Raw genomic sequence first — 26,485 nt, 5'->3', positions numbered from 1 at the left:
TATAGTACCAATCATATAAAGCAATCTATATTCACCCTTTGTTCTGTAGGTGATCTTTGGCTGCCCCGTTCTTGATCTCTGATAGAGTCCCCTGAATTTGAAGCAAGCGTTCGTTGTATTCCTTTGTACTGAAACAAAATCAGAGACATATGATCACGCTTGTTAATCGTAAACCAAACCAATAAAATTTAAGCATATTTAACTGTTCAATAAAACAGCTCAACCGAAAGTAATAATCCGCGACAAACTAAGTTTGCACATAGTATTCACGTGGCCGCTTTCCAGAACTAAAGTATAAAATTTACCTTACTTCAATACTGCGACCTCCTCCCTCAGGAATAAGTTTAAAATTCACCAAATCTAAACACAACTCCCACCCCTCCCCCCCAAAAAAAACCTCCTTCAATATACAGAAATACGCAATACTGGAATAAGGAGGAGAAAGGGAGAGCGGGGGTGGGGGGTGGGAGAGAGTTACGAAAGGGGAGTGGGGTATACATCTCGTTCCTTCCTACAGAATGTTGCGTATCTCAGTAGCAGCAAATAAATCATTTTGTAGAGGATATCAGCTTCTGACACCCGTTACACATGTCAAATACACGGCAAATGGATATCAAAAGTCTGTCTGCACGTTGTGCGTGCCTACGCGATCTTCTCACCTCAGTGTGTAAGCTATGATGGAGCTCGTCTCTTTCTCACTCACAAACACGAGAACTTTCTCCCCAGGGGGGAGGAGGTGGTGTTCGTGACTTGGACTGTAAACAAAACACCAAATTTAGATCTCATTATCAATCGTCCTTCATAAAACATCTTTGAACAGAACTTTTCAACACTCCAAAAAACGATCGTCAAGTAATTATAAAAAACCACTTGACCTCAGAATAAAAGATATCATCTTGACTCTTTCACCTCCAAGAGCTACATATCAATTCTTCACACGGTCATTATTTTCAACCCTGATGATGGCAAACAGCCGAAAACGTTTGGTTCAAACATTTTAATAATTTTTTCCTAATCTATTAGCCTTGTATATAGAATATACTTTATTATGGACATCAATCCTCCACACTGTTTGCCACATGTTTCTTGTAATTTTGGCTCTGAGAATTTAGTGAGAAAATCAAATACCGTCCCTCGTTGATAATTTTCTTTATTCTCAACGCCTTTCTAATGAAACTGTATTAACAGTGTAAAAGTTATGGAGCATTGCTAAGTTTTTTGCCACTCATTGAAGCTTCGAGGTCCATCACTATGAAAACTCGTTAGTATCCCAAACTTCTGAACACGACGGGAGGCCAGCTACTTTTTTGAGGGAGAATATCACCAACAGTAACAAAAGAGAGGTTCAAGAGGGTTTACTTACAAAGTGGACGGTACAGGCTGAAAGGCAGAGCCGGACATAAACGATGAGATGATATTTTTCACTTTACCACGCTTACTGGTTCCAGCAGATGCTGCAAAAATCAAGCTTTACTTTACATCCTCATTCAACTTCTTATCAACTTATAGTGAGGTGAATTATAATGTCTTACCCCCCTCCCCTGGAACAACAGAAAATATTTTGATTTGTAGGGGAAGTTGAACCCTTCAAGGAAAAAATGACAGTGATGCTCAGTTTGTAATGACAATGATAGACTGACATAGGGCTCGAGGCTGTTAGATTTTGGAACAGAAATTAGTTTTTGGTCAAAAGCACATCTGCAAGTATTAGTAGTAGTTTGGTCAGCGGCATACCGTCTGAGGCAAGCGTAGCATCCAGGTCTCCTCCATCTGAGACAAAGGCTGTTGACGAGAAGTAATGTTAAATCACTCAAACAGAAATACGAATAAGTTTATAGATTAATTGAACGCTAAAATGTAACAACATGAATAGACACGATGGAAATATGCCATTCAGGTCGGAAAGTCTAGGTTTGGTTTACGTTGGTTAAGATAATACGAAATCTTTCACATGGTAAGTTTATATTACATTGTTTATCCGCGGTAAATTGTTACTGGTTCACTTTGTTGAGCAGTTTTTAAGATAACACTGTCAGTATGACTAAATTTGTTCAATTTACCGGGAACCATTTAATTGCTGAACGAGGATGCATTTCTTTCATACGTTGGCAGATTTAGACCGTATACAAACACGTTAAGATTAGCTAATCAAAATTTGTTCAATATAAGGAACTTTAACAGAATGTTTGAAAAATTCCACCTCCTACCCTTTTTAGCAGTCGTTTGCCGCTGATTGAGAGCCCAAGAGTAGGAACGAACGACACCTTTGAAATGAAGGTAAATAAAATGAGGCCTCTCTCTCAGAAAGTATCCTTCGATGACGGGGACATTTTTTACTAGTCATTTATGTCATAAAGATGACTGTAGATTTGCCTAGTTAAATGAGCCTTGATCACAACGTTAAAGACTGTAACACCAAAGTAATGTTATTGAACGCCCAGAATTGATGAATTATTCTTCGTGCAAGTTGTGAATAACTCCTCGAAGTTTTGCTGCTCTGAGATGTTCGACCGAAAATTGGTTCGTGCACCACCATGAACTATCGGATACAATAAAAGGATACAATAGCGTTGTCCGTTTTACACCGTAGTTAAGCCAAAATATGGGGAGAAAAATCCGTAGAGAGTGCATAAAAAAAATAATCTGTGGTGGGGAAAGAAAGTTGACAGCCCCTCCAGCGTCCCCGGCACTCCTACCCAATGTAGCTTCGTCTTCTTTCCAGATCACTCTGAATGTATCAATTTGTTTTGACAAGGAATTTCAAGATCAAAAATGGCGGATGTAGATATATTTTGGAACAAAAATACAGTATGTATGGAGTGTAGCATTTCCTGAGATGAAAAGCTTCTGCTCTTTGCGTTGGGAAAGAGGTTAAACAGGTAAAAATGTCTTTATCTTGAATGTCAGGAATGGATGACGTACGAGAATGCAACGACTGGAGATCAATCACGCATACACGCTCCAGCCCTACCCTTTTTTCGTGAACCGCGCTGGTTTGAAGCCCCCACAGACTGGGTCCTATAAAGACCTTGAATGAAAAAATGTTCAAACATAACATTCGTCAATTTGAAAAAAAGTGTCCCATACCAAACTCAGGAATTCTCAGAGTAAGGTGCGTGTTAAGACTCCCAGAGAATGAAGTCTATTAAATCCGAAACTGAGAAGATGAGGCGTAACATTATTCATGCGGTTATCGCTTAGTAGAGTCTTTTTTTTCGCAAAGGAATTCGCAGAGTGAGTTGTTTTGGAGACCTTCAGAGAGAGAACTCAATTAAAACTGAAGTCGTGAAGATGGAGCATCAAGTCACTTATGTGGTTATCGTTCATTAAGATTTCATGGCGTGTGAAAGCGTTAAATTTTGATGGTTTTTCTCAGCAGTCTGAAGACTAAATGAAGAAACATTCAAATTGAATTGGATTAAAGACATTTCCAGCAGAAATTAAAAGTGGTCAAGATAATTAAACCTCTCCATCCTTGTTATTATATTCAGCTGATTATCAAGTTAAAATTTCAGCCGTTATATGATGAAAAACTTTATGTTAAAAGGCCATACTCATAAATTGTTTCGTTTCCCGTCGCCTTCCCTTACGTGAATTAGGTGGGTAAGTAGGGAAAAAAGAAAACAGAGAAGGTTAAAAAAGGAATTATTTAGGGGGTCTGAGCTCAGGACAAGCCTGTTTACCGGGAAAGAAAGCCTAGCTACTAGGGAAGAAAACCTGGTCACCAGGGAAGAAAGCCGGTATCTAGGGAAGAAAGCCAGTATCTAGGGAAGAAAGCCTGGTTACTGGGGAAGAAAGCCTGGTTACTGGGGAAGAAAGCCTGGCTACTGGGGAAGAAAGCCTGGTCACCTGTGCGCGTCCGACGGCTACGTGTCTTCCTAACTAGAGCCCAAATGTTTTCGATAACAGATACAAACTTCTTCAGCAATAAGGTCGGTCTGGGTATGGGAAACGTACAATAATTTAATGGTAATGGCCACATAAATTTGTGTTACTGAAATAGAAATTACATAATTCAAGTCAATATTATCAGTTAAAAATTTAAAATTATCGGTCGTTCAAGGTTATTTTCATCGCAACCGTTGTCAAGAGCAAGTCACCAGCTGTTTAGTTGATTAGGAGGCTACACCAGCACTTAGTAGTGTTTGTTCAGTAGTTACTGAGCAACATCGTAAATGTTGCGCATTAGATAAATGGCAAAAAGGTGAAGACAGCAGAGCAGTTTGCAAACGTTGCATACGTGTACGTAAACAAAACTGGTTTTCAAAAGGTATCTCACAACACTTAGTTAAAGCAAATTAAATTCAACCAATCAGAACAGACACGCTGCAAAATAAACCAATCAATTCAATCAGAAAGCGAAGGAGGACGAGGCAGCTTACGCCAACGACGGAAAGTGCTTCACGTGCCTCTAAAGCGCGGGAAAACGTGGCGATAGCACTTTTATGAAAAGTGTGATTGCGCCAACCATGGCAAACGTGCAAAAGGTGAGGAGAGATGCAGTCCATACCTTGCGGGGGAACAGGGCTTTAAAACAACCAGGTGTATAATTTGGTTTGAATTGCAATTGGCTCACGAAAATGCATGTTTTTTCTGATTGGTTAGAGCAAGATATGCGACTTTCAATCATATACAAATCTAAGTGAGCGCAAAACGCATCAAACAAGAGCCTGGTTTCGACAGTAATTAACCTTCGGTGTTATGTAATAATAGCCTACCAGTTGTGTAGCTAGAAATGAACAAGGCAAATACAGCTAATCTATAAACAAACACACACACACAAAAATCACAAACAACAAAACACAACACGAAAAGCGCAAGATGGTGGAGAAAATTAGGGCCATAATTTTATTCATAGTGTATAATTAAACAATAGATTGTTTCTGTCGAGGAACTATCGGCTGATAGTTGCCCCGCGGAAATTTGATGTTCTTAAAACAAATGTGTTAGTTTTAAGAACATCAAATTTCCAAGGGGCAACTATCATACCGATAGTTCCGAGACATAAACACTCTATTGTTTTTATTGTTCACCACTAAATTTTCTTCCGCGCCTACAGCTTGTCACAAATGTCAATAATTCGCAACCGTACATTGGCTAAATAATACGTTTTACCTGTCAGAATTGAAAAGTCACTGTTTGTCCGATCTGCCTAACTTCGCAGCCGTCAAACTATTCAAAACTTTTCACGGATGAGTACTATCAATCCAGGTATTTTCCGCGGACGGGCACTATCCATCCGGGTATTTTCCGCGGGCGGGCACTGGGCTGATAGTGTCTTTCCACGGATGAACACTATCGCGTCATGTGATCGATTTAAACCAATAAGAACCGGAGAAAATTTAGTGGTGAACTATAATGGTGGATAAAAAAATGTATGGTTTCTGGAGCGTCCTTCTTCTGTAAACTAACTGACAACGAACTTAACCAGTATTCATGACGGGTTAATTCTGTACTAGTGCCTGGTTAAGATTGACTTAATGATTTTGCTACACAAAACGGTCCAACACCTATTGCCATCGTATTCAAAAAACGTAAAGCAGAAACAACACTGTTTATTTACTCACTTTTCTTGTTCAACGATGATGGTATCGTTTTAACTTTCCTGACCTCGTGCGTGCTTCGTTCATCATTAGAGTCATTTGCTTCTTTGTTCATGGCCCTCTTATCTTTATTTCCCCGCCTACCTGCGTCAGTTTCATCTTCAATCGTATTCTCTGAGTTGCTCTCAGTTGACAACTTATTGCAACATGATTACATAAAGACGAAAAATAGAAAGAATCAACACGAGGTAAATTGATAATCTTTGATAGGATCGGGTGGGGTCCAATTCGATCTGCTATCGTGGGAGTGATAAACAAAATCAGACAATCCAGGAGAGGCTGTCTGATTTGTTACTCACGAGTATGATTAGACAGAATTTGGCGACATGAAGTCCTGTTACAAAAATTCAAAAATCAATCCAAAGTTTACATAATTTCAGAAGCGAAATACCCATTTGTGAAACATCTCAGATAAAAAGGACAACATATGATTTAATCCACGAAAAATGAACCCAATAGTCGATACAACAGCGCGCGTAAAGGGCGCGACATGTCTAATAAAACTGGCCTGATGCACACTCTGTCCCATTGAGCACCCAGTAGATCTTACACAACTAAAATTTTGCTCTAGGATTATAATTTGCGCACTTTTGCTCAGTTCTTTCTTATCTAACCCTTTTATCTTGCAAGACCTAATCTTTAATTCTCTCTTCTAGCCACTTTATATTTCCTGGAGGATGACCTCCTTGAACTTAGTGATCTATCGGTATAATACCCTCTGGGTGATAAGCTTGTACATTCTCATCTTCTGTTCGCTAGAAAATGTATTGATATTGAAAAGAGAATTTGCATATTGATCACTTGATAGCAAGCTTAGTGGTCTGGATTATTATCTCACCACAGACTCATTGAGGTCTTGTTTAACATGTGAACTCAAATCAGAGTCACTTCTGCTTCTCTCCACACAGCCTACAGCAAAAGTGGAATTCCCCTCCGGAACAACCTTGTTTTCCTCCGATGATACAGCAATGAAAGGGGGGGACGACGCCACTCTACGATGACCACGTATGAAAGTGGTCTTTACCTTTACGGTCTCAGTTCCATGAGGTTCATTTCTCTCTTCCAGAGACGTTAAAGATTGTTCATGACTTACATTTTGTTTCCCTTCATAAGTTGAATTACAGATTTCATCGGTTTCCTCGTCCTCGCTCTCTTTTTCAGCAAAGTACCAAGAGGTGGTTCTACTGCCTTCAAAGTGCAGTTCATTTTCAACTAGCTGTCCTCCTCCTGAGTTCTCTGCACAAACACTCGTCAATGTTCCTTCGTACATCTCGTCATTACAAGGACCTTTTGCTTCGACCATACTGTCGCCAGAGGGACCCTTGCCCACTTCCATCTTGTTACCATAAGGCACCCCAGGATTTGCCCCCCGATTATCTTCCACCTCAACATCCACTGGCCTCTCCGTACCGCCCACATTGACACCAGAGTGATCACTTTCAGCACGGATATCCATATCATCCACTGGAACATTTTCCAGGCCTTCCATCTTTACTTCTGAAGGCTCCTTAGCGGTAGCCTGTTTGTTTTCAAAGGAAGCCGCTGCACCTTCGACTTCTCCGCTACTTGATCTAACAGAGATTTCTGGTTCCTCCCGCTTCGGTGTAACAGTTACAAAGGCCCTCATCGCGTTGGCAGGTCGTTCAATCCTTTCAACATCTTTTTCAAGACCAACCCTCACTAGAGTCTCCCTTTTCGTCTCAGGCATGGAATGTCCTTTGACCACCCCTCCTACGGGTAATATACCGGCTGTGGGGGAGTCTCTAGGAGTGCTGGTTTCATTCTCAGGGAATTGAATAGGTCGAAAACCAGTAGTTGCATTGAGTACCTCCAAGTCTGCCCTAGTCAATACTTCAGGTTCATCTTCGTTTGTGTCAGGGCTGGGGTGAGGTGATGGTGATCTTGATCCCCAGGGGGTGATAGCGGGGCTAAGGTTTCCATCTGGAACACTGAGGTCAGACGCACGTATACCAATCAGATCAGTCGATTTTGACAGCTGCTGTTGATATGAAGAGAAAGAATTAATAAGATATTCCACAGTGTTATTGTTTGAATTATTCGATATTGATTTCAGCCAATCAAATTCGTGAATTCGGTAGTTCCCAGCCCTTGTGAGACACAGCCATATAATAATCGATATTACTAAAGGTGCTGGAGGAGAATACTTGTTCCTTTGTAATTGGCCAGACGATTACTGGAGCAACTGCTTGTCCCTCCATCTTATCTATTTACTCTTTAAAAACATTCAGAACTCGCACAACGTCCATTTCCCTGGAAACTAGTGTTTCAGTATCATAATCATCGAGCGCAAGGTTATTATGGAGTGGCATGACGTAATACTTGACCAATCAAAGCGTGCATATCTCAACAATCACCTGAACAATCAAAGCAACCACTACATTACGAACCCGACTGGGGATATTGAGCCCGGACAAAACTTGGTGCCTTTGTGTAAAGAAATCATAACAGACAAAGGAAACCTTACCTCGGATACCGACTTTGCATCGCTTGGCACTGAAGACAACAGCCTCCCTTCCTTGTAAGAAGAAGTCATAGATTTGATATTTCTCTTCTTTTCAGCCTGAGCATATTCTTGTAACCTTTATTTTTTTTTCATGAACATGGACAAAAACACACAAATTATTAATAACCTACAGACTCATTCCCAGGGCCCTCTTTCTTTCTTCTTCGAGGGGAAGAGAGCGGCAGTGGCAACGAGGTTGAATAATTGAGCAATAAACCAATTTACGATGTTATATCTTTCCCCACTTGAATAAATATAAAAACCTCAATAGTCATTTTTACAGTTGTGGGCTTGGTGGCCAAGCCTTTGAACAGGAGTGAGGCTAAGGGTGACCTTGTTATGATACAGATGTTGCTGCTTTTCAAATGCAAATTACTTTGTTATCATGCTAACTAGATACAGGTCTCTATCACAACAGGGTCACCCTTAGCCTCACTCCTGTTCAAAGGCCTGGCCACCAAGCCCACAACTGTAAAAGGGACTATTGCGTGCAGTTCCTAACGATACACTAAAGTAAATGAAGCAATCTCAAGACGCGATTCTTACGTATTGTTCCAACTCTCAACTGCTTCACATAGGATTTTCTTGAGACTATTCAAGCTGCTTGCTATGACGTACTCTAACGCCAGTCTATCTTCTGGAGCCAGGTGTTCACAGGTGCCCACGTCCTCCATGGCCAGCGGATTATCTAGCTCTTGAAGACTGGCCGCTTTCTTTTCCACGATTTCAATTTGTTCCAAGAAACGTTTGTGCTCGTCCTAGGAAAGACAAGTGGGACATAATGCTTCGTAAACTAATGCTTTGTAAACATAATTCTATGACGGTTAATAGACAACATTAACACAACTGAAACATCTTTCCTTAGATGTCGAAATCAACACTCAAGTTCCCTGAAAGAGAAACACAGACGTTCTAGTCAAACCTATTCGTCTGTCAAAATGTCTGAAGCAGTAGAAATCAAATGAATCCTTTAATCCTTAAGAGTGACTAGCACCTCATTTCTCCTTACAATGTCACCCCAGAATCACACATTAAGGTCAGGAGAATAAAGGAAATGATCACCAACTTAAAAGGCTCTTGATTGTTAAACAAATTCTCCTTGCCAGCACCTTAGGAAATGTATAGAGAACAGTATGGAGAATATGCATACTGATGTTAGGGTTCGAAGAGTTAATACGCGATGATTGAAACTTTCTACACTCAATTTCCGGAATTCCGATGAAACGAACAACTGCACAATACTGGCTATATCAGGGCTATGTGAATATTCTCAGCAGCAGAGAAGGCATTTCCTGTATTTCAAGATGAAAAAAACACGGTTGGACTTCTAGCGCATTGCGGACTATCCATATAAAACCAATTTGTATTTTGTAATTAAAAAAACTCCGGAGTCCTTACACTGAGTGTTATGAACAGCTGTTGTATCCTCGCTTGGCGCTCGGGCAAAATAATGGGGTAATCTTTTAGGGACTCAAGGCGATCAGAAATCGCAGCGAATACCGTGTCGCCTCTGGAAAGGAAATAGAAGAATGTTTAACTGCTGAAAAGATATATGCATAGAATGTTAAGGGTAACGAGATAACAGAAACTTTAAGGGAGGGGAAAAAAAACTGAAAAGGTGTGTTCGCATGAAAAACTTCTTGAGGTCTCCACTCTCCGAAAAGGTTTAAGGGAATTGCTGTCCAATATCGTTATCTCTATAACACTGCTCCATCTCCATACAAGAAAGACTTAGCCGATAAATAGCCTACAGAACAGGCGTAATTTTGGCGAACAAGTGCTGAGTATTTTCTTAGCGAAAACTATGGCTACCGTCCTTGATTTTAATGGAAGCGGAAGGCAGGGGAGAGAAAGAATTTTTTAGGAGAGACCTGACCGAGTCATTGTGTTGAGTTCTTGGGCAAGAAACTTGGCTCCTAAAGTGCATCTCTTAAAAGTATATAAATGGATCCTAATGTAAGAAATTCCCTCAAGGAAGCGGGTGAAGCAAGAGGCATAACTCTGATCACTTCATGCTCTTAAAATCGAGATAAACTCTGCCATTATTAATGTTTGCTGTGGCGGCACCAAGATTATGAAACTCTATGAACTAGATCTAGTTCTTCAATTGAAAGTTTTAAAGACATGTAAAAACGTATATTTTTTAACAGTTTTAATTTTAAGATGATAAATATCTTTGATTATCTTAGAATTTTAGCTTAGTTTATTCCGATATTTCTCACTTTCTTTTAGCTTTTAATAATCTTTAATGTAAAGCGCCATGGACAATAGACCACTTTCATAAATGGCTGCCGGATTAATATTCTTTTGTTTAAATTCAAATTAGCCTTTCTGGCCTCGTTCTCCAGTACAAAATTCAAAAGAATACAGTATCTCAAACGAGGCCAGAAGGACTAATTTAAATTTGAACAAGAGAATATTAATCCGGCAGCCATTTATGAAAGTTGTCTATGAGTGGATTTGGCGCTATACATGTATTTTTACAATTATTACTGGGCTTAGAATACTGAGAGAGTCCAGTTGGCTAATAAAACATTATTTTGTACACTCACGTCACATGATCTTACCTTGAAGTCATGTCACATGATCTTACCTTGTTGTCATGTCACATGATCTCACCTTGAAGTCATGTCACATGATCTTACCTTGTTGTCATGTCACATGATCTTACCTTGTTGTCACGTCACATGATCTTACCTTGTTGTCATGTCACATGATCTTAACTTGTTGTCATGTCACATGATCTTGACTTGTTGTCATGTCACATGATCCTACCTTGTTGTCATGGCACGCAAGTCGCCGATCCAAAAACTGGCATCTCTTGTTTTTTCTTGAATAAAAATCTGTGGCGGGGGGATGGCAATCTCAAACAGTTTGATAGGGCGGTACCTACGATAGTAACACAATAGTAAACATCACTACGTCAATATAAATCAGAGCAACAAGAAGAAAAATAGTGCAATTATACAGAAAGCGTATGAAGATGATAAAAATAACAAATATGCAAAATCAAATAATTGATTCAGCGAGCTGTCAGGGAAACTTTATGACGCACGAGACCCACGTGAGGGTGGGGGCGAGGGGAACATGTACTGAACTAATGCCCCCACCCAGGTGGAGAAGGAATAATGTCAATCCCTTACCACAACTGGGCAGCTAAGTGGGTCAGTTTAGTTTGCCAACTTTACCAATACAAAATAAAACAAAAACAAAAACATACTTGAAGGAAGCTACCATGTTAGCGTAAGCGAAGTACTGATAATGATCCTTGTGAAGAGAATGTCCGCATGGCTCCACACTCGCTCGACGCTTGTAGTTTCCTGCGTAAAATCTCAATTCCAGATACTTTGCAAACGACAATGCCCATGCTTCAGGGGAGAGGGGTACAATTGGCGTTACCTTGAAAAACAAACAAACAAAAAATTAAGAATATTAAAATTAGCAGACATCAATCGCTAAATATAGATATGAACGCAAGTGAAGAAAATTGGACCGTGAGGGCATATGGTAATTTCTCGATAAGATAAATACAGCAAGATAAACAAATTTTCTTTCCTGATTTCCCTTGCCTTTTTTTTTCTTGCTTTTCTTTACATTTTCTTTTAGCTCCCGCAGGATACGTTTTAGTTCTGCGATAGGCCTCAGAGAAAACAATATTTTCTAAAGACAAGATCTGTCTTTTCACGTCAGAATACACCTAACGACGGGGCCTCCAAACTATCTTCCCCATTGACTAAAGAGTGAGGAGCGAATTTGAATTTCTTCTTTTATATTTCTCATCCTTTCTTTAAAACCCAAAATGAAGAGGCGTCACTCCTCACTCGTCAAGATGTCGGCTTCGTTCCCTCCAAACTCATCTTTGTTTAAGTTACAGCTTAACAGATTCTAAGTACAGTCTAAAACCAGTTTACAATCAGTCTCACCTGTTTACATTCTTTGCACCAGCTCCATGTGAGAACGGTGTGTTGGAATCCTGGGATAGGTGACTCTAGATTCCTCATGTGAATGTACACGGACCCCGTCCCGTGCGCGAAGTACCTGACGTGATCCACCATGGGTATGTCACAGTTCGGGCTGGGACAAATGTAGGAAGGCCTGGAAAGGAATCCACGTGTTTGAAAAAAGTTCACAGATATATTAATACAATTTATTTTTTTAATCTACTATTTACCCTCATTTTTTGGTGATTTCTTTGTTAAAAAGGCTGGCTTTTTTTTATTGCCGACGGAGTGGGAGCCTTAAGGGCGCTTCCACCCAGTTAAAATCGAAAAATGGAGTCATAAGCGAGAGTCAGAAGAAACAGAACAGCTTCATTATGACTCCGATGCTTATGATACAGTGAAAACTAGATTGTTGAATACGCATGAGGAAACAGAGAAACCAACCAAGTGCAATGCCAGTTCTCAGGCCATGCAATGGCTTACGATATCGACAATCCACTTTTCAAGGAGTCGTTGGCCGCATCGATATCTTTTTTCCGATTTGGTCGGTTTTGAGTTTCACTTGATCGTGTCACTCTGCACTTCTGAGTGCGACTGTGACTCTGTCTTAAGTGAAAACCAGCCGTAAAATACTGCATCCTCGTGACGTAAGGAGCAAAACTAGCTCCTGTCTAAAAACGAGTATTGTACCTGAAGCAGTATATCTCCAGAAATCCACCAAGGGTGATATCATTTCGTCCGTAAAACTCCATAAAGACGGCCCTGAAACGAATCAGCACACCATAAAAATAACGGAAAGTGCAAGACGTGACAGGATTGCTATTTGTACTGCATGAAAACAAGTTGGGAATTTTCTTCCAATTGGAAGCGGGGGGGGGGGGGGAAGAGGGTGCTCCCTGATATAAGCTACGCGTGTGTGGGTTGGGAGAAGGATGGAGTTCTGGCGTATAAAACTGTCCAAGTATGATTTTAGGCATGCGTAACTTTTTAGATATTATTTTATCTGAATTAGGGTGGAAAGAATAACCTATTAGGGTTAAAAGGATCAGGGTTGGAAGGAATACGCCTACCTAAATAAATATCCCACGGGTACACCCCTCGGGTATACTCCAAGGGTATACCCCACGGGTATACCCTACGGGTCGAAACCGAACAAGAGCTCGTCTTAGAGCTGAGGCCTGATTAGCATTCAAAGGATCAGTAAAGTTTGATTGGGAGTAAACCAAGTAGGTCAGAGCGCAACCCGACCAAATGTCATAACACTGTACCAAGGTACTGATAAATGGTCGCTCCAACCGTAAAAAAAAAACTCCACAGTAAGCTTATAAGAACTCAGATAAAGAAAAGAAAACTCACAAGAGGGCGGGAAAACTCACGTTGCAATTGGTTTTAGATTTACATTTGATTAGCCGTGAAGGTAGCCCGAGTTTTGTCGACCAATCATGAAGCGGAGATAAAGTATTTCTGCGTTACTTCCGACACTCGCATGAAAATCACTTCGTATCGCGAACAAGGATCTCATCTAGTTACTTACCACGGACTGATGCACGGCCGAGGTGAATTATTCGATTCGTTTGAGTAACTGATGAACAACACAGCAATTCTCTGATGGAAATAAGGATCCAAACAATCCATTTGCTACAAAACAAAAATGTATCAAATGAAGAATTACTAAGGGATTTCAACAATATTTCCATAAATGGCTGGCTGCACCTGGAAAAGTGGCCGTAAGGCGAAACACAAAGACGAGAACCTGCTAACAGACATTAACCTCGTTCCCAGGGTCTCTCATCTTTCCGCCCCAGGAGGGAGGGGGGCAGGAAGTTGAGAGACCCTGGAAACGAGGTCGAACAAACAGCTGCGAGAGATCTCGCAACTGTCTGTACATCGCCTGTAACCGGCTTTCATCAAAACGTCATTGACTAGTGCCATACCCCCCCGCAGATCAGCGACCAACGCATACGCGAAGCGACGGCACGTTTTTCATGACGGCAAACGTGTCTAAACGTGAAACATAAACATGTTCTGCGAATTTTGCCAATTTAGTAATCATGATATTATTATGGTAACATTTTCAGAGGGTGAAATTAAACGACGTGAACAAAATTCAACTCATAAGCACTTTCACCGTGACTGAAATTCACCAATTTACGAAAAGAAAAAAAAAAACCGTTCCGAGAACGATAAATCCACTTGATGTTAATTGGACAAAACTTCATGTTGATTTCCACAATCTTAATTTTTTTTTTCACTTGAGGACGTGACAGAAAGCTATACACAAAATTTTCTATTATGAAAATCTCGCTTCCTATAAATCGTCAAATATTCCTCTCACCTTTCGATTAAAATGCAGCGGACTTGCTGGAACGAACGGATCTTTCTTGTCTTTTGACTCCACAGTTTTTTCTAGGGCTTTAGGCTTTCCTTCATCATACCTTCCCTGATTCCTGCCTTGTTCGGTATTCTTCTCATTCGGTGTCTTCTTGGTAAAACTCTTCAATAATTTGCTTTGACTCCTACGCACAGACATCCCATTTTTCGTCAAATGAATTTGCCCTCCCTGTGCACGAAAGTCGGACAGTAATGTTTGGAACACTATACCACCGGGTTCCATAGTTAACGATGCTGACAACAATGGATGAGGTTCTAATTTGCAAACTAGCTTACTTAGACATCGCTGGTGAGGATGCTTTGAAAAATCAAACTCTTCTAGTCTCTCTTCGGTCAAGGAACGGCTGCTTTGATCTGAGGTAAGCCGCGCCGACCAGTAAATAGCTGGTGGAAGCGTGGATCTCAGAGGCATATTTCTGCCTGCTTCCGTCAGCAAATACGGGATTGGATAATCCAGAAACGGCGAACTGGATAGCACAGTGCTTTTCAAGGCAGTCATGAACAGCTCACTACCCTCAACTGTGTCCTGCTGAGACGTGTTAGACAAGTTCTTACTCTGTTCTGAACAAAATTCCTTGAAATCCTCTTTCCCATCCACCTCTTTTTCACATACTTTAAACCTCTTTTCGAAATTCCTCTTCGCCATTTCCCACTCTTCGAACAAATGACTGTCGTCGGGAGGCATAGCAAACTCATCCATTAGAAAATGCTGCTCCAGTCGTAAGCTGTAAGCAACGTACACCATGTGTCGAAAGATACGCTTTACTTTAGCCAACGCGAAACTGTTCCCGCCTCGTAGGTTTACAGTACAGCCCAGATCAGCTGGGCAGCCTTCAATGAACATAAGAGTCTTGGACTCTCCATTCTGTGAAATATGAAGTAGAGATGAGAAATTATTCTAAACTTGTAATTTATCAACAAGTGGCAAAAGTCTTGGTACACTCTACTGCTTTTTGAAATTTTTATTTAACTTTCATTTAGACCCCCCTTTCCCCGTTCCGTTTGGGAGGAAAGGGGGGGGGGACTTTCAATTTAACTATTAAAAACGAATCACAAGATTTATGTTTATTATGTCGAGTGGGGTTGTCGACCACTTGCTAAGGGGAGACGTGCCAACTACTTTTGCCACGCACTGAAGCCATACAAAGGGAATACAATGGTGGACTCTGCGTTAAGCGTCGCAGTGACAGGTCATTTGTTGCACTGAGTAGCGAGTACGGATACAGATGGTTAGTCAGTCAGACAGACAGACAGACTGAAATTCGAAAAACCAAAGAGATTTTCTACAAAAATAGCATTTTAAAATAGACTACAAAAAAGAAGAGTAACAAAAATAGCAAGAACATCTTACGAGTTTTACCTTAAGAGTATATCTCTGTATTCTGAATGACTGGCAAGTGCCCAGTTGTGGTCGACTGAGCTGCTCCATGGAACGAAGAACTTCAGCTCGGGTACACCTCGCGATACGCTCAATCACATTCTGAAATGACCAAGTCGTAAGATGAATTTCGTACCGCACACGAAACATGCATTTTCAAGGTCTGGCAAATTCTTAATCCAGAAATTTAAAATAAAACAAAGCGCCAGTAGGTGCTCGTGGTAAAAAGAAGCCATCTGCTTGACGCGCAAGAAAACGCGAAAGACAAAGTTAGGATCTGAATTATTTGCATTGATTGGTTGAAAGAAAGGCGCGAGTTTTCGGCAACAGGCAGACAGAGCAATTTTCAAGTGAGAGTCGAATGTAGTCTGAGATTGCTTTGGTTTTTCGTAATTCTGCTCTGTGATTGGTCCGGAAAACTCGCACCATCCTCTCAACCAATCAGATGAATTCTAAAAACAATCACGATTTGGTCAGCCGCGTTTTCCCGCGCTTCAGGCAATTTCGAGTTCTCCTTGGCTAATGATGATGTAACCTTTTTTCTGATCGGTCGCTGTGATTACTTTGGTTTTACGACACTCGATCGAAAAACGCCCTAACGAAGTACAGCCAAATCAATGCACTGAGTTATCTTTCTTGATGAACTTACTGGTTTAACATTCAAGACAAGCGTGATCCCCCTTTCCAGAAGATTTTCCTGTGCCAGGCGTGAAACACTTTTCTCCACCAACAGGATATTGGGTCGTAAAGAAAGCACTCGAGCCACGAAGTTCTTGAGAAACTCGGATTCTTGGAGGATAAGCGGATCCAGAGAAGCCAGGCGATTTTCATTGCGCTAAAATAGAGAAATATTACATTGATAACGAACTGAACAGGAAAGAAATACCAAAGATACAGAGATTTACCGATTTAGAGCTACACTTACCCTCCTACTCTCAAAAATTTTTTTAACTCTTTTACTCCCAAGATCACAGTAGCAATTCTCTTTACTGTTTCCCACACAATTCTTAAGATTTTAGATTGGTGGTGTTGGATCAACTAATAAACCCCTAATTGACATTTTTCTGTATTCTCATCACTTATCTGCTTGATTTTGTGTTGATGTCGTAAGGAGAAATTACGTCTTGGTCACCCATAGGAATTCAAGGGTTAAAGAGGATGTTGTCTCAAAAAACCTATTTGACCACTTGTGCCATCCCTAAAAATGCTCACCTCTACTGAACTTATTGCATGCACGAGCACAGTCAAGGAAGTTTGATTCTCAAGTCGAACCAAACACTATTATAATCATATACAAAAGCTACTGAAAAACTGCATGGATCAACAAAATAACCCGAGTTTCAGTAGAGTAGAGTAGACATCTATATTTATACAGGATAGCCCCTTCAGTGTAGTAAACACTGGTATCAGTGGAGGTCCTGTTACCCACCCATCCCAGCCCAGGGGAGGACATCCATCACACAGTAATCTCGTGCGTGGGAAATTAACGTCTCCTGCCCCTAACCCTGCAGGAGATGGGACCTCCATTTATTCGTCCCCATCCGAGAAGACTAGAATATCTAATCATTTCTTGATGTTAAAGAAAGGTAGCATATTCTTCTCAATTATTTGTTTTTTTCAACCCTCGACCTCCCGCACAACAGTCCAGCGCTCTATCCATTGAGCTAACCGGGAGGCGGTTAAACAATATTAGGCACTTCACAATATTATTCACCCTTTACACCCTAACATCAGTATGCGTATTCTCCATACTGTTCTCTATAGATTTTCTAAGGCGCTGACAAGGAGAATTTGTTTAACAATCAAGAGCATATTCAGTTGGTGATCATTTCCTTTATTCTCCTGACCTTAATGTGTGATTCTGGGGTGATATTGTAAGGAGAAATTAGATGCTGGTCACTATTAGTGGGTCAAAGAGTTAATGATCTGCGATGTCTGAACGTCACTCACCTGATAATCAATAGCGCACCTAAGGACCAGAATTTTAGGATTACTCAGCACGGAGGCCATCTTTTTATTCGCGATGTTCTTGGTGAACACAACACCACTGATCACTTCACAGTCACTTTTATTTCCACCAGGAATCTTTTTGAACTTCACATACTCGCATATGTTCATATCATCGTCTTTACGAACATCGGGAGTCACCTGAGTAATAAAAAAAAAAAACCGAAGTGAACGTATGATTGGTCTAAACGCATCACGTGATCGGATAGAGCCTGTTCCAGGCCCCCGATCCAAACCCCCTCGTATATTCTCTCCTACGCTATCGTTTTTCTGACTGCACACTCGGAACAGGGTATTACCCAGTTAAAATCGAGGAAACCTAACGTTATCACCCCATTTTTCAAATCTACAAATCACCAATTAGAAAAATAGCATGTTCAATTCAAGATAAAAAAAAACCTTCTGTTGATTTAGAAGAGGAATACAAACTTTTGTTCTTCGTGGAGTCTCCTGAGGGAAAAGTGAAAATTTTCCATCTTAAGTAATTTTTAGATAGAAGGCTGTTTGTAAATTCAACGTATGTTTTCCCGCGCGCTGCAAAAACTATTTGCTATACCCTACTCGTCATACCCTGTTCCTCGGGCCTGCCATTTTTTGCTTTTATAACCGACATGTTCGAGCCTGTTCAAAGAGTTCTGAACAAGTTATACAAGCAGTTAACTCTGTACACTTTAACATCAGTATGCATATTCTCCATACTGTTCTCTATTCATTTCCTAAGGTGCTGACAAGGAGAATTTGTTTAACAACCAAGAGCTTCTTCAGTTGGTGATCATTTCCTTTAATCTCATGACCTGAATGCGTGATTCAGAAGTGATATTGTATGGAGAAATTAGATGCTCGCAGCCTTTTCTTTTTGTTACCTGCTCACTAACTCTTTTTACCAGGGGTAGTATGGTATCTTTCCAATCAACTGATAACCCAGCATCCTTCAGTAGCTGCTCCAGCAGTATGTTCAAATGGAACGCGTGAGAAGTCCTGGAAAAGAAAAAGATAACCTACACTAACATGAACTATAGTGTACGGATTAAAACAGCAATGCCGCGTTTGAATCTCTTGAAAACAACGAGTTCCCACGAGTCTTTCCTGGTAAATTCCCTCGAGTTTTTTTCTGACGATTCAAACTTCATTCCTCGCGAACTCTTTATGATCTGCAACTTTGAGAACGTCGAGGTTGAAATCCTGTATACCGTTAATTTACGCTCGTGTACTGAGATGGAGGCTCATTCGACTAACAACTCGAATCAAATCAGTTTAAGCGGCTGAATCACACTAAGAATCCACATTTCAATATGGTGAAGGACACACCTTGTTGTTTTGGTTTTGCTTTACTTTGCTATGTGATTGGTTCAGAAAAATCGCGTCATCTTCACAACCAATCAGATTTGAAACAAGACCAACGTTTTGTTCACCCGCGTTTTCCCGCGCTTTAGGCACTTTGAGCACTTTGAGATCTCATTCGCTCCCTGTCATACTTTCCTCTCTTCTGATTGGCTGTTGGGTTGGGTATTAAGACACTCAATCGAACAGCCTTCCACTAGAATACAACGCTTTTCTACCCATATATTACCGTGAAGAACTCAACCTACCTCAGTCGTTCCATGGCCAACCTCTCTCCGTTGTCTTCTCTGAGGTCTCCCAGCTCAGATGCTGGAGCTCGGTCCACGCCGATCTTTCTTGCTATCATAGCACCACTGAAGATCTCATCCGGAGTATTGCTGCTGCTCAACACCAACTCTTCTTGATTCTTCTTGTTGCTTGGTCTCAAAGGAGTGTATGGGTATCCTTCATTGTACACATATTGTTCCAGTGGGGGTGGGGGAACGTCAGTGATCAGGGAAAGCTGCGATGCTTTTGCTTCGCCATTCGCATCTGAAGATGTTGTGTTAAGTTTTCCTTGCTGAAATGGAGGAATCAAATTGTTGAAGTTACCAGAGGTGTAAAATTAATACATCACTGTATCTATGAAGAAGTGATTAAGAAAAGCATTTAACTATAAAACATTTCGATAAAATACTTCTAAAACCATTTTTGCGAAATTTTGATTATCGAAGCTAAGAAAGTATCATTCATTATCATATTGAAAACAAAACCTCATTAAAATTAGTTTTCAACGTCTACTACAAAAAAAAAAAGAAAAGTAGTAGGCGTGTTTTAAAGTGCGTTGAAAGTTAATTTTAATGAGGTTTTGTTTTCAATATGACTTCTAAAACCATTAAATATAAACCATATATATATATATATATATATAACTGCATACTATACTATATATAAATATATATATATATATTTATATATAGTGCATACTATATAACTGCATACTATACCATATATAAATATATATATATATATTTATATATAGTATAGTACCTATAACAATAGGAACTGATTAAAAAACGTTTCAAAACTTAATATAACTTAAAAAAAGAACTAAACAAAAAGTTTTGCACGTATGGAATCCGCTTACACGTTCATGTCAAAAGGCTTTGACACCAAATTCTTCGATCTTAAATTGTGAGAAATTACGTAAAATAGTGTAAAGAATTCAAATTTAGATCTTGAGAGTGAAAGGGTAAAGTGCGCATGCACACCTCTCCAAAATGATGCAAGTCAACTTTGAGTGACATCCCGTTGTCTTCCTCCTCCGTAGTGACGCCATTCACCAAGTCAAGGTCCAGCAGTTTTAGTCCTTTAACATGACAAAATTAAAATAAAATGTATTTATGTATGTATTGTATGTATTTGCGACGTTTCGACAGGCTGGCCCAGTTCCGCTCAAAGCTGATTTAAATGGGGGCCTGTATAAACAATGACAAGGCCAGACCACTAAACCGGGAGCTACGTTCTCTTCTCAAAGTAAATCAAAATTAAATTGAATATCAAATCAGATTTGGCAAAAGTTGAGCCTGTACCAGGCTCTCAATAAGCGAACGCGGCGATTTTATTGCACACCCCTTTTTTGTTCGTCTTTCCTGACTGAGAGCCTAATTAAGGCTAGCAATGATACATTTACAGCATGGCTCCTTGCTCACTGCTTGTGATTCACGATCATTCAAATGGAATTTAGGCTTGCTGTGTAGCCACTGTGCATAAAATGCACCCAAGAGATGTGATTTATTCTCAGGGAGGAACAAAGACTCAAGAATGCGAGCCTAATTACAATTCTGTTTTTTTTTTTTTAACGCGGTGAGGAAAAATGCTGACCCACTCGAAAAAAGGTACTTCTAGTGCAGTGATCAGAATACCTGTTTTATGGTTGTTTATTTTTCCAGGTGCCTGAAAGATAAACACAAACAAACCTCAGACATTGAACCAAATTGAAAAGAAAAAAGTTTGAAACAGAAAAAAAAAAAAGAGTAATGCCGAAGTATAAAAGCACTGCAGGGTAAACTCTTGATTATATTTTGATGTATACAGTGCTTTCAAGATAATACTGCTTGCTTCCAGAGTTCAGATGTTATGGGCAACAACAGTTTTTTTTTTTTTTTTGCATTTTGAAGCAAAAAAAAGAAGCACAATTAAGCAAATTAATAAGTAAGAGGAAATTTTTTGGAGTACTTAGTTTATTAAAAAAAAAAATGACACAAAGTCAGAATAAAGTTCAGAATCATGTCTACCTGAGTATGGTTTAAAGTTATCATCAAATGAATGAAGGGGGTAAGTTTCTAAAGAAACTGTGGTGCTGCGTCGATAGTGGTAACAAGGTAATTTGGTTATATCAACTAAGTTGGAATTGTAAATTGGCCACCGTAAAGAATTAAAAAGCTGACGTTTCGAGCGTTAGCCCTTCGCCAGAGCGAAAGGCAAAGGGCTAACGCTCGAAACGTGAGCATTTTAACTCTTTACGGTGGCAAATTTACAATTTCAAGTTAGTTCATATAACTAAATTAAGTTATCATCAGCCGAGGGAAAATGTTTATCAACATTTTTCCAAGTCTTTGTTTTGATCTTATTTTGTTCTAAAAATCCACATTTGTTTTAAAAGAAACTGAAAACAACCCTGACATTTAGAAATCGAGACGTGACAAAATAATTTTTCCGGGTTTCTGGCTATTGACTCATGCAGATTAAAACTCATCCGTGCGACTAGAAGTTCAAGAAATATTGAATGCATACTTAACTTCTACAAATTATAATACTCGGTGTATTTATGAAAAGAAAAGTTCAAATTTGTGGAAATGTTGTGGCAGACGCAACGAAAGTGTACTATTCCCTACGCTTTACTGTAGCCGCGACTGTTGTTTACCCATTTTAGACCACATGACCAATCTATGACGCATGAAGTATATTCACTGACCGTACATATCATTAGGCTTGCTGGAGACAACATCAAAATGTTAGACCACATTTATTTTCATATTTTCATTGAATGAAATCTACCGTCATTCAAAACAAAATGCATCCAAAATCTAAGCCACTTTGGAACATCTTCAATAAAACAAACCACTACCGTCATTCAAAACAAAATGCATTCGAAATCTAAGCCACTTTGGAACGACTTCAATAAAACCAAACACTAGATGGGAAATTTTGATTCTAAGCTTTTCAAATGAGATGAAAATTGACAACTTACTTCATTACCGAAACTAGCGTCCAACTCTTCAATAGCTGATTCCACTCCGTGTTGCTCCAGTTGTCGGAACCAGTGCGGCACCATTTCATCATTATCATCATCGACATTTTCCGGAATGTTCTGAAACTCGTCACTCTCGTTCAATGGCTCATTTTTGTCGCCACACTTGTCTGCATCTGACCAGTATAGAGATGATCTCCTGGCGGAAATCTCACGCCCCGCAGCCTTTGAAAATAAAGATGAAATTAATTACTGGTGACCAAACAGTTCTTTGCACAAAGATTTAAAATACAAAAAACTGCAAATATATACCATATTACATCATATTTTCGCAACGAGTAAATTTCGCCAATTTCACGATTCCAAAAAAAAAAAAAAAAAAATAGACTCAATGCTCCTCTCCTTCAAAATACAAAATTTTCGAAAAATCGCAAAATGTAGGCATCACGAAATATGCGCACATAAAAATCGCGAAATTATGCTGTCGCGACAATTTCATGTAATGGGGTAGATAAGTCCAATCATACTCGACATGGTTGAAAAGGCCATATGCCGGGAGGCAAACCAGTTTGACTGCAATGTAATTGTTAAACGAGACCTTGGATTTGAACATTTTCCTACCGAGAATCAAATCCTGCGGGTGTTCACAGCCGGACTCGTAACGAGGACTTCCGGATTGCACGTCCAATGCATTCACTACTGCGCTCACCAAACATAATTTTTGTCATCGTAATACAATCATTCTTTCTCTCTTAAGAATTACAAATCCATACACTACTTGGGTAAAAATAAAGGAAATGGGTACAGAGCAAGGTTAATCATATACTTACAACTCCGGGCTGGTAGAGAATGTATTCATCTTTGAATACCGCTCCTCCATCACGAGTGTTTGGAACAGGTTCGAGCCAGCCAGACTCCAGTAACCCTTGTCCTATCATAACTGCTTGTTGTCTAAACAATATAAATTATAGATAAAGTAGTTAAAACTGTATTTTGTATCTTAACAATATTTTTAACTGATACCATAATTTCATTGTGCGACAGCTGGTACTATTTGTAAAATATTCTTAGTCTTTTCCTCTCTATAAACTTGTGCGTCTCTTCCCCTGCCTCGATTAGACTTTTCTATTATGCGGATGGAAGCTAACATGAAATTATAATTTGTGAATTAATGAATACAGTTTGTTGTTGTTGTTGTTGAAACTGAGAATTTAGCAGTTGTTAAAAGTGTACCTCACTTTGCACTGATAAAGTAAAACCCATTAAAATGGGTCAGGAGTCAAGAGTGGGGGATCTCGGAAATGATCTATTGTCCTACTTGTTATGATTGTTTCTATTTTCTTATTAAATATTTTCCTCTTCTTGGTGAAAAATTTGGAATTTTTACAATTTGAATGAGCTACTAAGTTATCAAAAAGAACTTAACCCTCTAACTCCCAAGATCTGATTATGAATTCTCCCCTCTAGTTGCTACACATTTCCTTGTAAATTGGTTCTGAGAATTTGGTGTTCAATCAAGGGAACTTCTATCTGATAAGTTTGAGTATTCTCATTACCCATTTGCTGGATCATGTATGGATATCATAGGGAGAAGTTACATGTTAATCACCTCTGGAAGTTAAATAGTTAAATCATTTTTTTCCAGTCCTTTGACTCCCCTAAGACAGAATTTCTTCAACAATATTGATACAATACTATGCAGATAAGAGACAAGAATAAAGAAACAAATCAATGAGGGGATTAATAATTGATCTAAAACCAAATTCTCCAAACATAATAAGAATTATTGTGAACAGACAGTAAGGAGAATTTCTAATGAGATCTTGGGAGTGAAAGAGTTTGGCAAACTTTTTCTTGCACATTCTTTCCCTTCCATTGAAAAATTTTCATGTCATCAGACGTGCTCAGTCACAGTGAGTTTAGCCTACTATTGATAAATTTGACATTTCTCTTAATTATGCTTCATTTTTGTTTTCTATCTTCCTTTATTCATGGAAATTTGGATATTTAATGTCCAATAACAAGGTTTTAGCATTAAATAGAGAAAAATAAATGAAAGGAAAAAATTAAAATCCCTTGAAAATTGAACCATATTGTTCCATGTCTGATTTAATATTTTTTTGACAAAGACTTATTCTTCTTTGATTCCCTTAAAGAATGGAGCATAACATGAAGGATTTTTTTTATAATATTTACTTTTCTTTTTTTTTTTTTAATTCAGTTATTTCAATTTTGCCTCAGAGTTGGTTCTCTGGATTTTAGTTTCCTTGTGGTTTTCAGTTTTTTTCATTTGCTGTTGCAAGGTTTTCAGTTTTGTTTTCCACGTTTAGATTAATACAGGTTGTTGTTTTGGGTATTTCATCAATTTCTTTAGTCTGTTTTGATAAATATTTCGACTAGTTTTTGGATATAGGATAGTGCCTCAAGCCTCTTTGCTGAAACAAACTGAAGTATCTGAGAATACAAAGTTTATAACTATTTATTGCTGGAGGGCTGTACCTTGTGGATGTTTTTTCATGTGTCAGGAACCAATCTACCAACTCACTACCAACAAAACAATTTTGATAAGTCCTCAAACGAAACCTGTGACTCTGTAGGTCCAATCCAGATCTTGGGGACATTATTTGATTCCAAAGTTCTCGGAAAGAATCCTTGATTGGCAAATGTGAAAAATTAAAATTAAACTATTTCAAGACATAACTCATAAAATATTTTAAGTGACTTAACTCCATATACATAGCCTTCTAAAGTAAATGGCAGCACAGAGTCAAGGTTGCTTGATGGTAACTGCCCCCCAATTAGCTCAATTGGTTAGAGCGCTGGATTGTGCTGTGTGGGAGGTTGAGGGTTCGAGCCCTGACCGGACCAATACTCATGGTCTTAAAATAACTGAGGAGAATTTGCTACCTTTCTATAATATCAAGAAATGGATAGATATTCAAGTCTTCTTGGATAAGGATGAATAAACTGTAGGCCCCATCTCCTGCAGGATTAGGGGAAGGAGACATTAATTTCCCACGCATGAGATTACTGTGTGGTGGATGTCCTCCCCTGGGGTGGGATGGGTGGGTGTTATTGTTTCACAGGGCCCCATTTAAACCAGCTATTTGCTGAACTGAGCTACCCTGTCTAAATATTTGTAAATAAACAAATAAATAAATATTCATAAATAAATCAATAAATAAATAACTTAAGGAAACTAGTAAAAGGTTTTAGCATGAAACAACTTAGGTCAAACCTGTGGTTTGCCTGAGAATACAACAAAATGACCTGACCAGGTCTCGCAACTAGACCTCTTAAACTGGAGTGCAGCACACCAACTGTACAGCCACTTGAAGGAAACTTGACTACAGATCTTAAGGATGCACCCAAACGTTTGATGATGTGCTGCCCCAAAAATACATTTTTAATGTAACAATTGTTTACTATTTATTGTTTTACTGTCCAAATTACAGGTCAGTGATCACCTAGGTGAACATTTTATTTACTGGTTTTTACAAATTTTGCAAGTTTTTGCTGTTTTTGTTAGTTGTCATAGATCCATACAAACAAGTTCCTTCATCTCATGCTACTTAACAAAAGTAAACACCACAGCGTACACTATTGAGTTATGGCTGCATGCGGGAGGTTGCTAAGCACGAAAGAAGCGTAAGAGTCACACGAGGCAATAGCCAAGAGTGACTCTAGCATCTTGAGTGCTTAGCAAACCTCCCAAGTGCATCCATAACTCGATAGTGTATGCTGTGGTGTTTACCATTTGTTTTATAACATAACATTGATACACTGTAGCTAAAGAGTTCTCTTTTATTTAACAAATCTTACGTGACCAGAAAAAACAAGCGTGTGCGAAAAAATAGTCTTTGCATTTGCTCATGTCAGCAGCATACACCCATGGGCAAATGGGGGATGCTAAATTGACCAATCAGACCACGCGCTTTACTTTGGTTATGTTATAAAAGAACATTGTATGAGAAAACACAATTGAACCTCAATTATATGGATGCATGGGGGCTGGGCTTAATAGTCTGGATAATCAAGAGTCTAGATAATGGAAAATATAAATATAAA

At 39.3% G+C, this 26,485-nt stretch overlaps 1 protein-coding gene across 4 annotated transcripts in view; it reads right to left on the bottom strand.

Annotated features, from left to right (window-relative positions):
- The window catches only part of LOC111333363 (1-phosphatidylinositol 3-phosphate 5-kinase), a 39,299-nt gene that overhangs the window by 9,241 nt on the left and 3,573 nt on the right, over positions 1-26,485 (bottom strand). Inside the window, exons 4-30 of one of the 4 annotated variants that reach the window (XM_088745453.1) lie at positions 24,917-25,068; positions 23,248-23,368; positions 22,418-22,642; positions 21,090-21,120; positions 20,436-20,533; positions 19,434-19,744; positions 18,708-18,822; positions 17,788-17,985; positions 16,487-16,672; positions 15,820-15,939; positions 14,404-15,324; positions 13,603-13,706; positions 12,759-12,830; positions 12,051-12,222; positions 11,348-11,526; positions 10,903-11,016; positions 9,526-9,637; positions 8,674-8,885; positions 8,089-8,203; positions 6,442-7,602; positions 5,568-5,739; positions 2,972-3,028; positions 2,208-2,264; positions 1,735-1,782; positions 1,364-1,454; positions 660-755; positions 36-128 (exon numbers count right to left, since the gene is read on the bottom strand). In XM_088745453.1, coding sequence (XP_088601579.1) covers positions 36-128; positions 660-755; positions 1,364-1,454; positions 1,735-1,782; positions 2,208-2,264; positions 2,972-3,028; positions 5,568-5,739; positions 6,442-7,602; positions 8,089-8,203; positions 8,674-8,885; positions 9,526-9,637; positions 10,903-11,016; positions 11,348-11,526; positions 12,051-12,222; positions 12,759-12,830; positions 13,603-13,706; positions 14,404-15,324; positions 15,820-15,939; positions 16,487-16,672; positions 17,788-17,985; positions 18,708-18,822; positions 19,434-19,744; positions 20,436-20,533; positions 21,090-21,120; positions 22,418-22,642; positions 23,248-23,368; positions 24,917-25,068 — 5,333 coding nt within the window. The remainder of the gene's footprint in view (positions 1-35; positions 129-659; positions 756-1,363; positions 1,455-1,734; positions 1,783-2,207; positions 2,265-2,971; positions 3,029-5,567; positions 5,740-6,441; positions 7,603-8,088; positions 8,204-8,673; positions 8,886-9,525; positions 9,638-10,902; positions 11,017-11,347; positions 11,527-12,050; positions 12,223-12,758; positions 12,831-13,602; positions 13,707-14,403; positions 15,325-15,819; positions 15,940-16,486; positions 16,673-17,787; positions 17,986-18,707; positions 18,823-19,433; positions 19,745-20,435; positions 20,534-21,089; positions 21,121-22,417; positions 22,643-23,247; positions 23,369-24,916; positions 25,069-26,485) is intronic. The other 3 variants (XM_088745454.1, XM_088745455.1, XM_088745456.1) reach the window with 3 other exon arrangements.

Source organism: Stylophora pistillata, chromosome 14 (genome assembly GCF_964205215.1).
Source record: "Stylophora pistillata chromosome 14, jaStyPist1.2, whole genome shotgun sequence".
NCBI lineage: Eukaryota > Metazoa > Cnidaria > Anthozoa > Scleractinia > Pocilloporidae > Stylophora > Stylophora pistillata.
The sequence above is the reverse complement of the archived record's forward strand: the minus strand, read 5'-3'. Positions and strand labels throughout refer to the sequence as shown.